Source organism: Xiphophorus couchianus, chromosome 10, assembly GCF_001444195.1.
Source record: "Xiphophorus couchianus chromosome 10, X_couchianus-1.0, whole genome shotgun sequence".
NCBI lineage: Eukaryota > Metazoa > Chordata > Actinopteri > Cyprinodontiformes > Poeciliidae > Xiphophorus > Xiphophorus couchianus.
This window is the reverse complement of record NC_040237.1, coordinates 879,591-893,751: the sequence shown is the minus strand read 5'-3', so window position 1 is coordinate 893,751 and position 14,161 is coordinate 879,591. Positions and strand designations below refer to the sequence as shown.

The 14,161-nt window shown below is 37.3% G+C and overlaps 1 protein-coding gene across 2 annotated transcripts in view; it reads right to left on the bottom strand.

Moving 5' to 3' along the window:
* The window catches only part of LOC114152078 (protocadherin-15-like), a 283,395-nt gene that overhangs the window by 197,694 nt on the left and 71,540 nt on the right, over positions 1 to 14,161 (bottom strand). For both annotated transcript variants that reach the window (XM_028029788.1, XM_028029789.1), the window contains exon 4: positions 1,289 to 1,439. In XM_028029788.1, coding sequence (XP_027885589.1) covers positions 1,289 to 1,421 — 133 coding nt within the window. In that variant the 5' untranslated portion in view covers positions 1,422 to 1,439. The remainder of the gene's footprint in view (positions 1 to 1,288; positions 1,440 to 14,161) is intronic.

Sequence of the window (14,161 nt, the reverse complement as noted above, 5' to 3'; positions counted from 1 at the left end):
CACATGTGTGGTAAAACCAAAAAATTGAAATAACTTGATGCAATTAACCCTCCTGTTATGTTGTGGGACAAATTGAAAGTATTTTTTTTTTTGCATGAAACTTGTTCTATTTGTCTTAATAGGTGCACTCTACCTATAAATTGAAAATGTATTCATTTTACACATTTGCAACCCCCCCTGCTTCTACTTTTTATATAGATACTGTTCGGGTCAATTTAACCCGGCAGTGAAGTTGAAAGGTAAAAAAAGATACAAAAATGTCCATTTCTATATGCTTCCTTGCAGCTATGAACCATATTTCATCACATACACACAAACACACCCCACCACACACAGGGGTGCACACGCCGACACACGCAAGCCCACTTTCTCACTACTCCCTTTACTTCACTAGGAAACAGCGAGAAAGCAGGTGTTCATACAACTTTTGATGGGAACCTTTTCTGTTCCTGTGGACAAACTCCACCCACACTGAGTGGACACTCAGCAGAAGTGGAGGGAAACATAAATACTCTCTGCATGACTCATTTGTCTTGATTTTAATCAGCGGGTCAATTTGACCCTGAACAGTATACATGTCTCAAGTTCAATTATAAAAATCACCCATTGAAAAAAAAAGTGTAATATAAAAAAATGTATACCAAAGATCAATTTCAAGGAAATTATTGGTTTTTGTGTCTATGTTGTTTTTTAGTGGACATAAAAAATGTAAATTCCATTTTTTATGTCCAAATGAGTAAATGAGTAAGTTGTTGTCATTGATCCTTTATTTGTGAGAAATAAAAAAACATCATTGCACAAATATTGATTGAAATGGTTAGTACTGGAGTTAATAATCAGATACAAAAATGTTTTGGAGGAATTTTTTGGTTTCTGACACTATTGCATAATTAAACACTCCTCAGGTCAAATTGACCCACGGATATTATTGCTGTACCTCAGAAACGAACATAACAGGAGGGTTAAGCACAATTTGTAACCCATTTGGTGGGACAGACCACTAATCTCACTGTACAGATGAACTAAAAACTGTTGAATGCTCCTTTTGTGAAAGTATGAATAAGCTAATGATTTTAATTTTGAAAGGCAAATGAAAACTTGTAAACAGAAAAAACAGGAAAGTACTAAAGACAACAAAGGAATTATAATAAATATATCATACGTTAATGCTATGCATGACTTGTTACCGGTAAGAACAGTCAGACAGAATTGATTCGAAGGATAAAAAGACAAGACAATGAGACGAATGGGACAGGGAGGAGGACTTGCAAAGAAAGACACTCTTTACCTTCTGTGTCTTGGCCGAGGCAGGCTGATAGCAGCAGGAGATGAAGGACTCCAGTTCTCATTACATTCATCCATCTGACCTGGCCTCGTGACGGCGGCCCCATTAATCGTGTTCTATCCATCCTCACCACCATGCTTCAACAAGCATCCAGCTGCGTAGAAAGGGGAGGAGACAGGAAGACATTAATGTAGGTTGGCTCCAATCATTAGCCACATCTCCAGCTGTGGGAGAGAAAAAGAACATCCAGTGACCTGTGGCTTTCTTGCTCAAAAATGAAAGGAAACGCATGTCAAACTTTGGGTTGTTTGGGCTGTTTCCATTTCAGTGGGTATCAGTGGGGAGGTGGGGAGGTCCGTTCAGGGTGGGTTCAGATTAAGCTAATGGGAATCATCCTTTGTCTTCTACAGAAACTACTTGCACTAAGGAAAAAAATAAAAGAGTTGACGTATCTTAACTGTATGCACTCTTTTCCCTACAGACATAGGCTTTAAAGAAAAGATTTTCTTTAAAGGTTGACAGTTTCCTGTGTTGCATCCCTAAGATAAAGATCTAAAAAATCTAAAGCCAAGATACCATTTAATATTTATTTTGAAGAACGAGAAGCACACTACAATCGAAAATCTTTAATTGGTCTTTGTGTTAACACATGAAAGTAAATTGCAGATTTTTTTTAGGATGGCAAGCATTAAAGAAAAGGAGACAGAGAAAGGGAAATGATGGTGAGGAAGGCAATTTAGTGTTGGAGAAAATGCCAGAGGTGTCAGATACATTTCAAATCTTGCTGTGGAAAATCGGCCACATTTGAAACGCTACATGGAGAAGCAAGCAGGAAAAAATACATTGGTTTGACATATGCGTATGTATTTATGCAAGTGCAGCTTTTTTTGTTGTTGTTCAAGCAGGTTAGGATTAGAATAATTATGCATTACGGAAAGAGGAAAAAAGAGAAAAAAGTCCAGAGGAGTTCAACAAATGTTTATGTTCTAAATGTACTTTACTGGGCTTCCCTACAGATTTATAATGGATTGGTTTCAATTCAAAGTCATCAAGCATCTTGACTGACTGTTTATTCATTTGCATAAATATATTTGAGTGGAACAGAAAGCATCCTTGGTTCTCAGCACAAACAGTCCAGATGGTTTAATTTCATTTTGAGTGTTTGAGTAAATGAATAGAGAAAAAATGTGTAACACAAACAAAAAAACTGAAACACTTGCATTATCACCTCACTGCACGTTGAGCAGACACCGACAAGAGAACCAATGACAAAAATATGCAACTAAAAACTTTTTATTTTACACACAGGACTTGCATGAGTAACACCTTTACCCAAAACATGCTAAACAATGTCCTTTCAGAAAGAGCTATTAAGTTCTTCCCTTTGAGGAACAAAAAGAGTTACCGGTTTAATTAGAAGTGATTCATGAAGCTCCCATGGCAGACATTACTGTGGCAGAGTCAGATTACTGTTGCCCCTATTCTCTCAATGGAGATTGAGTTGGTTGACAATGAAAATGTAATTGGGATATTCTACGAAGCCCCAGAGGTGAAATCTAGCTGACTTAAACCGCTAACTTTGTTCGAGGATGACACTTCAGACACATAATGTGGGCATGCTCTCAGTTCTGCCGTTTTCATCTATCCATTTGGGAGTTTAAGCGGATGTGCTGGATAAAGTGCCGGAGAACGTCTGTGGAGGGAACGGATGACATCTGACATTGTGAAGATATTCAGTCTTGAACAGAAAATCCCCTCAGTAGTTGTTTTTTATAGATCCCAGTATGTGAGATGTTTATGCATCCCTAATGTAATGTCAGACCTGCATAGGAGTTTTATAAATAACTCAGTTATTTTCAAAAGACTGAGCCACAGGGCAATTGAAGAAGACATGAAACACGAGACTCCGTTTGCACCCCTTCCATTTGCGATGCTTTCAGAAGATTGGCAAGAATGCATTTGAACAAAACATTTCATCTGCATTGCTGTCATATTTTATTTCTCTTAGTTAACTGTGACAAAAGATAAAATCCAACTAGATACTTCCAGTCATTGTGCACAATCTAATCTTTAAATGTCTTTTGACTTCATAAATACATGAGAAGTGATTCACTACTGGGCTGCAAAGTGAGGTAGTGGTTAGAAACAGTTCTGCAACAGATCAATGTCAAAATATCCTGTTCTTGTTTGATATCATGTTTTCAAAATTTAATTTGTCCATTTTACAATCTTTCAATCCATTTTTTCCCCAACTATCTACTCAACATGATGCCACAAAATGAATCCAAATGTGGTGTGTGCTTCTTTAACGATCATGCAGTCTTATTGTCAGCCAGCTCAATTAAAGTCTAAAAGTCAGAGAAATCACAATATGCAATTGTCTCAGAGAGGGAAGGTCAGTGTGGAGTTTGCTGCTTGTTTTCTCTGAGATTTTTTTATGGCTACTTCAGATTTCTTTCAGTTCAATGTCCTATGTTGTCTAAAAAGCGCTGAAGTTTAATTATTCCATTTGTTCATGCCGTTTAATATGTTAACTGGGTTAGCATGAAGTTTCCTCACTGATTAAACTGTTATGTCCTACAAGAAAGAAAGACGAACTCCACGACCTGAACAGATCTCAGCAGGTACAGAAAATTGTGAAATCATTTCAATCTGCACCAAGATTAAGTGATAATGCAATGATCCTGCACTACAAGGACTTTCTAAAGATGAATATCAGACATTTGTTTGAGGGAGAGAAAAAAATCAAACAGTTTTTCCTTCTTTGGCCAATATTAATCAATTGTAAGATAAGAAGAAAAGCAGTGTAAGCTGTGTTGATATACTATCTCTTTTCCCCCTCATGTTTGGATTGGCCTAAGTCCTTCTCACTGAGGAACTCATCTTTTATCAGCTAATTTATATCAAACAGAACAACCAAAACAGTTTCATATGATGAACTATCCATCCATCCATCCATCCATCCATCCATTTTCCGTTCACCCTTGTCCCCAATGGGGCCGGGAGGGTTGCTGGTGCCTATCTCCAGCTACGCTCCGGGCGAGAGGCGGGGTACACCCCGGACAGGTCGCCAGTCCATCGCAGGGCTATGATGAACTATATTTCCCTAAATGGGATTTCTAAATGATTTCAGTATTATATTTTGGAGAGTGCTCCCCATTTGTTATGCTAAGTTCAACTCAAGTATAGCAGTAAGATAAATAAACATTGTCTCATTACAGGCAGGCCACCCAGCTCAGGTCTCTTGAAACTTGAACTCTGATCCGGGTGAGGTCTGAACAGCACATCAATCTGGACCAGTGGAGAAAAGGCAAATCTGACATCTAAACATGTGAAATATTATAAAATTTTGTCATTTTTGCATTTGATAGAACTATCCAAAGCGTACCGTCGCACCTCAGTTGATTTATGTTGCTGTATTTTGCTGAAGGTGAAATTCAGTTCATTTGTTTATTATTCTATGTGAAGTAAGTTTATCCATAACTCCCTGCCTTCTGCATTGTTTATATTAAGTCCTGTGAAAACGTGCACATCTCTTGGTCAGACACTTTCACTTCAGAGTTACACCCTATAAAGGATTTACAGTTATATCCATTATAATAGATTATTAAAACCATTACAAATGGTTTTAATAATCTATTATTATTACCATTATAACCATTTATAATGGTTTTAATAGGTGCACAGCGACCTATTAAAACTTAACTTGCAATCCTTTGACCCAAATTGAAAAAATACTGTTCCACTACACGGAATGCAAAAACAACTGGAGAGAAGTGTAATAAAAGGAACATCATCTCACAATTAGTCAAAAAATAGTTAACAAAAACAAGACAAAACAGACATCTATATTTGTTCACTGTGACATTATTATTCATCACTGACAGCAATGACGTCGCTCATTCTTCAGTTTTATTTCCAGTTTTATGTGTGTCATAAAAAGGCACTCAGTTGGGTTGCACTCAGAAGATCCTGAGTGCAACTTCCTTCACAAAATGTAAACAGAGATGGAGTATTGTCAGATTTTAGCAGTTGTAGGGTTTCTCCTTTTTCTTAGGCCACCGGCCAATTCTCCCTGCAGTGCTAGATTTGTGTGTTTGTTTTGGTTGGATTTACCCAGAATGCCCTGATCTACAGTCTGCTTCAGCTTTTGGAGCGGCCTCCTGTCCTATTGGCGTTCACATATACATTTGAACCGTGTCAGAGCAAACCAAAATCGAGGTTTTTATGCAGACCAGAGTTTACTTTTAGGGTCTGCAACAGAGTTCAATTACGCAATCACACATCCCCAAACAAATTAAACCTTCTAGGCTAACAAACTAGAGTTTGACTGAAGAGACTAAACAGGGCTGGTATTAATACATCCTTAGGCCGCTGCATACATCCAAATAAAAAAATAAAATAAGTGAATCACTTTTTTAAAAGCTTGAAGTTGATTTTAATTTACAATTAAAAAAAAAAAAAGAAAATGTCTTTTGTTGCAACAACTAGGCAAAGATACATAAAAGTCAACCCTCATAGAATACAACATTTTAAAATCTTATTTGAAAAGTTATAAAACTATTCTCTAGACTCCAGGATCACAGTTCCAAAAACGATATTTATTGAAGACGATTTCTACCCAGTTGTAGAAAGCCCAATGTTTTTAAAATGTAATTGCTTGTTTATTGAATAATTGTTGCTCAAATACACTCAAATTAACATTCATCTGTGGTCCTTGTTAGTGCTTGCAGTAATACGCGTGCTGACGTAGTGGAAGACAGCCGAAGTAGATTAAATCAGTACTAGTGAATCAATCAACACTTTTATAAACAAATCTCGACAATTAATACCAGCAGCAAGAAGCCAAACCACCGTATCATTGCTTCTAAAAAGCATAATAAAGATCAAACAGTTAAGCGTTTGATTCTAATCCTGTTTAATGCTGGCAAGCACCTGCACAGCTTCTAAGAAAACTGAGGATAATGAAAAAATTATCTTTCTTCATGACTCACCAATTGTTATCACTGCAGAACAGTCCCAGTCGGGATCAGTTCAGGATAACAACACTCAGACAATGTCAGAGCCAGGAAGAATAGCTGGCTCATGTTTAATTCTCTTGTCTTCTATTGACAGCTCTGTTGCAAACAATTGCAGACCATGCTGTAAGCGTCAGAAACCAGGATAAAGTGTATTAGGGCTGAAGGCACTTCTCTACTGCTAGAACTTCAAGAAGTTTGATTCCTCCAGAGAGGAGCGGAAATACACCCCACAGAGAGGCAGGCATACTCAAAGAAAACGAAACATGGAAATTCAATGGAACCGGAGAGACGGGGGCCGATCAGACAACAAGAGAAGAGACGGCAGGGAAGGTTTAAACAAAAGGAGTGACAAGCAACAACAAGAGACTGCGATACAAAAAAGGAATCCAAACTAAGCAGTGAGACAAAAAAAGAATCACCAAGGCAGAGTTTGTGACCTGCACTGGTTTTACTAAACATGAACAACCTTTGAATCAGGAGTGATCACAGCGAAGATGCACAAATTAAAAGAGAGCACATATAATGTGAGGTATGTGTGAAATAGAATGTCGGTACTGAAACAGAAGCAACAAGATAGATGGAAATCGAGAAGAAACAGAGAAAAAAATACTAGAAAAGACAAAGGTAAACTTTGTGAGAGCTAAAAATGGTAATACAGACTCAGCAGCCTTGAGGGAAAGGAGTAGATTTTTGTATCTTGTGTAAGGTCATAAACTTTGTGATCAAATTTCTGTCAATCCAAATGACAGATAAGACCTTGGTACTGAAATTCTGAGTGCTTTTGCTGAAAAAGACAAATTGCAATATTTTCCTTGAAGTCCCAGAGCTGAAATTTCCCCATCTGTCAGTCCGTCTACATGTTTGCCAGTACTGTTCATCAATGTCTGTCAGGTTTGTCAGGTTCTCTGATGTCAAAATTTCTCTTTTCCATTCTTTTATTTCCGACATTCCTTTTTTCGCCAAAAGCTTTATCTGATACGGCTTACTAAGAGAGGTTAATTGACTTGCACAAACATTCTTTCCCAACATAGAAGGACAATTTCCTTATTGTTGGATGTCTGAGAAAATTATCTTTGGCTTCTTCAAAGTTCTTTACAACTCTTGCAGGAAATGAAAATTTAGAAAGTAAAGCATTATGGGGGAAAAAAAATACTGAGATCACAGCCTCTACTCCAACACAAATAACAGGCCCAACGTCAAAGCACTCTCTGGACAAACATAATTTTAAATACAGCTCAAACGTTTAATATCTGCACAAAAATCTATTTTTTAGCATGGTGTACTGGTACTTTCCACTTCAGACCTCCTTTCTACAGCAGAAAGCTTATGGAAATTTATGATTCAGTATTCTGTAAACTATGCATCTGGGAGTTACATTACTAATATTGACATTTATTATCAATCTTAGTCATTCACTCCTTCTAAATTAGGAAGCAGAGTTCTCTTAAAGCTTTACAATAATCTCTTCTATTTTGCAACATATGTTCGATCAAACATTTTGAGAAAAATAAAATCCGGGCACTTATATTCAGGAACTTTTATTTTATGGAAATGATGGCCAAAGGTAAGTAGACAACATAAGGTATTTATTCCAGCACAGCTCAGCAAATGCTTAGTTACACATTCTGAATTGAGTTTGTGTGTAAAACCGCTTGCAGTGCTGTGCTGTCAACATGAATTAACTCATTTGTATGGCGCAAACAATGTTTGCAAATAAACATACAGTGGAATTTGCATGTTTTGTATCAAAAGCAATTCACGCCAAATCCCCACCACTTTGCAGCATCAGTGGGAGCAAAGTAGAGGGATTCACATTCTTGACACATGCAGTTGTGTTGACCAGGCTGTCCAATAAGCTAATGGCCGGGCACTTTGCCCATCTTGTCCCGCCAATCTCACTGAGTGTCAAAGTGACAGTCAGCACCTGTGAGTCTGAAGAACCAGCATCCAAAACACCACAATTTTCCTGATTATCCCCAAGTGCTACAGAGAGAGAACCACGTAAAAGAAAATACATACACACACACACACACACCTGCACACCCCTCCACGCCCACACACACAATACAAGGAAGAAAAGTATATACCTCCTAAGTAGATTTAATTCAAGTGTTCCTATGAAAATAAAAATAAAAACATAACATTTCAAAAAGTATATCTAAAGTTTGTCTCCTGAATGACAAATAAACGCCTTGCTTGTAGTTCAGCATTTTCTTCCTTAATACTTCAGCATTCCTGTGAAATGTTGCTGTGTACTCAAGGGAAATAGTGTGGCAGAAAACCAAAAGATAATTTATTGATTAGTCCATATAGGTGTGTTTAAACTGCTTTGGATCATAAACTTTGATGATTTTATTACATTATAGTGGCCAAAAGCTGTTTTATTTATTTTCTAAGTCACTTCAAGGTGGACAAAGGGCAAACTACTGCATTAAAAGTGAAGTAAATGAAGGATTGAAGACAGTGTAAGTGTAAGATAGTCATTGTGCCTTACGTTTAGATCTACAACTTTTTACAAAGTTACATAAAGATATCTTACTTCTGCCTGCCGTATCTCAGTGATGTCGGTGTCTTCTCTGCGGGGTCATTTGATTTCACTCAAGTTGAAATGTTGGTATTTTCATCTGCACTTGAACTCAGTACCACAGCGGAAAAAAATTAGTGCATTGATGTCAACAGAACTGGCACTTGTTGCGTGACCTGAAGTGCCACCAAAATGAATGAAGCAATTTGTGAAATTTGTTCCCAACTGCCTCCAAGGACGTTCGCTTTCTGAAAGTAATCACTTCGGTGCAGCTGAGCTTACTGAGGGCACAATAAGATAAAATTTCAGCTTCAGAAACATATGTATTGATTCGCTGAGCCATTGCAGGAGCAAAATGAATGATATAGAAGGAAAGCAGTGGAACATAAACTAGTGAAACTACCAAAGAAAAAAAATAAAGATGACAAAAATGAAGGGATTGATTCTTTTATAATCTCTTTTTTCCCCTCTCATGGTTTTACAAAGGTTCTTATTTAGTTATTAAATGAACCCTTATTGTTTCATTATTCTGTAGAAGGATCAGTTTGCAGGTAGACAAAATAAATGAAAGTTTGCGCTGGAACTAAATTTCTATATGCTTTACTCTCATCACCATGGGAGACAGGAAAAGCAGGGCCGATCGAGGAAGTGCAGGTATAAGAAATCAGGTCACCATATCTTTCAGCGAGATTCTTTTGATAAGTCGGTCATGTTGGCACGCCTGGATTGAGAAGGTTTAAAATTATATTTGGGCTTTGCTCTGTCCTTGGGTCCTCTCTGACTCTGAGTGTTGTAATATTTATGAATGTTTTTTGTCGACAAACTGTGAAGGGTTGCAGAGTGAGCTTTAGCCTCTCATTTTCTCGCCATGAAAACTGTAAAGTACATTTGAGAAAATGCAGCCTTCCACATTATAATAAGTGGATGAGGGGAGCCTTGGCAGCTATCTCTCAATGCTGCAGCTCAGGAGAAATGATTCCTATTAAATCATCGCTCTGTTTACAGGTATCGCCACAAACCAAACACGGTATTTATTATTTTCCTTTGTGGGGTGTAAAAACCTTGCAGTGCACCCATTACTGCTTTGCTTGCAATTTTTATTTTTGGTTGAACAAAAGTTATGGAATTTGAAAAATTGTGTGGGAGTTTTACATATGTGAAGGTTTGTTTTGTTTTACACACATTGGAAATGTCAAAGTTTCAAGCCTAATTACAAGTTTGCCAGCATGCCACTTTTTAACAACAAAAGTTGTTCTTTTACACGATCCGAGTAGTTAATCTTAAAATATATATATATATGTATGATGCCTTTTTGTTGCAGAGGCATGTCATGTATTCTAATGACAATCAGGGGAACCCAAAACGTTTGTGCAAAACCTTTTGAATTTATGCTGTACAAACTTTACCCAAGTTTTTTTTCCCCAAAGCATTGGCTTTTAAATAACACTGTAGAACAACTAAACACATAACCAAAAGGGCAATAAAGATTGGAGACGCACTTAGAAATCCAGGTACCAGAATCAGATGCTCATCAGAATCTACACATTTTCCTGAAGCTCCTGGGTCCTTCAGTCTTTACAGCAAGAAGATGCAGATTGTACACAAGTCTCTTAGGTCTTTTAAGGGTCATCTTAAAAAAGGTTAATGCAATTTGCTAGTTTAGTGGCAACAATACCAAACAAGATCATTTCAAAGTGCAAGATGTCGGAGAATTTTATTCGTTTTGCCATCTAACATCTTAGAGAATGCTTGCAGCAACGGGTGTGGGAGGGTGAATGTTACAGTATTTTCTATGTGACCAGAGACAAGCTGTTCTGTTCTTGACAAACTATGAAAAGAAATTTAAATGAAAGAAAGAACCAAATTAAGTGGCGATGAAACTAACACCTAATCAATTTTATACTTTGCATCTGGACCAGGTCTCCTGTTCAGAATGCTTTTGCTTAGTTTTGCTTTGTGTTTTTTATTTAAAGAAAAAGGTTTAATCTTAATATCCCCAGCAAGTCATTTTCTTGTCAAAAAATTTTAAGTTTTTCTATCTCTATTTTTTGTTTTTCTCTTCTCCTGTAGGCCGTTTATAAAGGCTGATGTGAAAAAATGTGAAGGAAAAAAATGATATTCAGGATTTAGGAGGCATAATGGTGGCCTTTCAATGCCTCCTGGATTCTACCTTAGTAAATGCAGCAATCTACTTTTCTCTTTGAAACACACACTCAAGTTCTTAATACACAGACACACTAATGCAAGATAATATGAAGAAATGTTCTTTTTAGACCATACAATTGTTAAAAGATGCAGTGCTCATGATTTGTGGAGTCCTTTTTCCTGTACTTTTCCCCACTTCCATATTTTCCCCAAGTAAAAACTTTCAAAGCAACTCTGTAACACTCTCTCTCCTATTTAAGTCCACTGGAGAAGACTTCATACCAGAGCACTGCACTAATGATCACAATATGAACGTGTTCCAACTTTAGCAGCAGCTAATTTGACCAAGTAGATGTTCCAGCTGACTACTCGACCAGAGTCTGAGCGGTGAGCAGCGAAATTAACAAGCAGAAACATGACAGCTGACAAGGACTGAAATTTGAGTGAGAGGAGAAAGGGGGAAAAGAGAGAGAAGGCGCGGTGTCCCTCTCTAGTCCGATATAAATATGAGAAAATGTGAACAGAGGCAAAAAGTACACTGCAAAGTTTGGAGTTTAAGCCTTTGCTGTTTTTCTGTGCTCCCTGCTGTAATTAACCTCATTTCAGCAGGGCTCACCATCTGGGCTCAGTAAAAAACAAGGTTGCAATATGCCTTCATTTTGTTGTAAACTCTTCCGGCAGGCCTACACTCACTACAAACATCCCTAGCTTCTGGATGGGTGATGAGTTGATCCTCAGTTGCAGGTTTAGGTCACGCTCTTTTTGCCAGGCATTTTTTTAACCCTTTCCTATAGCAAGCAATTAAAAATCAGGCAAGTGCGTTCATGGGTGCTGAGTTTTATGAAACACTGTGCTCTATGCTGTTATCCTATTGTGGTTGTGTGTTTTCTTTGTTTCTGCTGCTCAGCAGGTGCCACACTGAACCTCACCAACCGGTGCAGGTTGAAAGGGTTTAAGTACATCAGGTTTCAGGCTCCAGAAGAAGAAAATATAATTGAGAGGCAAGCTGCTGCTCAGCCTAATTTCACATATAGCCTAATTTCCGCATTGATGGTAGTTGTGCTTTATTTATACAGCCAAGTTCTAAATTGAGTAAAAATAAACTACCTTTTAGACATTGGTTACACAACTGATTTTTTCCTCCCTGTTGTTTTTTTTCCAAAAATAATCAATGTATTCCTTGCCAGTGGGAGGTGATCAGGTTGACATAAACAGAATCAAAATTCAAAAGAAGACTGCTAGGCTGACAAATTCTAAAAAAATAAGAATAATAAAAAATAAAAATAAATCTAAATAATTACAGTCTCTTCTACTTGTCACTGCTTACCAGTTCCTCTCAGTCTTTAACTTTTTCAGCTTAAACTTAACATCTAAAGGTCTTCATCTGTGACCATTCCTGGTGTAAGGTGACATTATTTTTCATAAATATTGGAGCAAAAGTGCAGCAAATGTACCTAAAAACATATTTTCCCCATTCACTTCAGATCATTATCATTGAACATAATCATTAGCTTTAGTACTCTTCCTACTTGCTGAAATTCACTGGGAGCTCATGTGTTCAAAAACACCAACCTAAATACAAATATGCACTTAGTTTTGATTTACCTTACTTTGTAGTTAAAAAACCGAGCCAATACTGTCATGTTGCAGTTAGAAACAGACCAAAGTGCTGGTAAACTGAGAACATATTAGTAAACAACAGGGCGATCAGGACATGAAATATTAGAGAAACTGAGTCAATAATGGGAAAAAACAGAAATGGACAATAAAAACCAGTGAGATTAAATGCTGATGGAGAAGTGGAGAACAACATTAGATGCAGGTGAGGAGATCAGGTGATAGGGAACAGCTGTGAGAGGGACCAAGCTGCCAGGCCTGGTGAATAATTAGCACAACTACAAAACAAGGGCGGAAAAGAACAATGCTGATCTAACAGAACAAAACCCAATATGGAGAAAGAACATAACGTAATAATAAATAAACTCATAAATGGAAAGGAATGAACAAAATATGGCAAGACTTAATTAGTATAAATGAAATCAAGACACAAACACACCAAGATCAAAACAAATACAGGCTTTGACGTTTTAGTTAATTTTAAAAAAACTAAACAGTGGGGCACTCTCCATTTCCCTGAAATCCACAGTTTTTGTCTCAGTGTATGTGTTGCTGAAGAGCAGTTGAGTTGATTTACCCACATGTACCTTTTCACATGCAAAGAGATGAATAATGAGCCATTTCTGGCGCTTAACATGGTGTTAGTAGATGTTAACCATGACAGATTGTGCTGCCACCAGTGACCACGGCTGATCAGTCAGATAGCCTTCACCTCTCCGCTCCTCAATTATTTCACAGCCACATGAGCCTACAGGCGGCAATAAATCTCACGTCTTATTTCAGGCGGCTGATTTCTCTGCTAATGTCATGGATGCTACAATTTGAATGCATCAAATGCATGTTTTTCTTCTCCAGACAACAATGAGCCTGTGGTTGAAATACTGTACTTGTTTTGTCCAGTTGTTTGCTCTAGCATGTTCATCTGCAGTCACATTGGAGAAAGTAGATCCAACAAGAAATTTAATACATTTTTGAGAGTCTTTTGCAGTAGAATCTGCAGGATTGTTTACCTAAGGTATTAGTAATCAAAATATCTAGAAATTTATCTTCAATATTTAGTGTTTTAAATGAAGATTTATCCTCCTAGACTGCATCTCAGTAGATTTGCAAAAATATTCAGGAGTAAAACCTTTGACTGTTTTGAACAAAAACATTTTTAGCCTAATTAGTCAGTAAACTGGAGACTACAGTAGGTTGTACATACATTTAATAAGCAAAAGTTTGCACCTGTGTGCCTGGAAAATATTCACACACCAATTTTAGCAAAAAAAAAAAAAAGCAAATGTGAAAATTGACATCCCCAAAGAGCCCACAAAACTTTTTTTTTAAACTTGAAAACTGTCAAGAAACCAAAATAAATCCTGCAGCGTGTGCGTTTGTCCAGCCAGAAATATGAAGAGCAATTCCTTTCTGTCACATTCTCTGCAATTTCAAAACAGTCACTCTGAGATTTTTTTTTTTTTTCAAATAAGGTGAATGCAGGTGTTTAAAAATTGACACATTTATAAAAACGTTCTTTTTCTTTTCTAGATATCTGTCAAACACTCCCGGGGATGTGTTACCGCCACT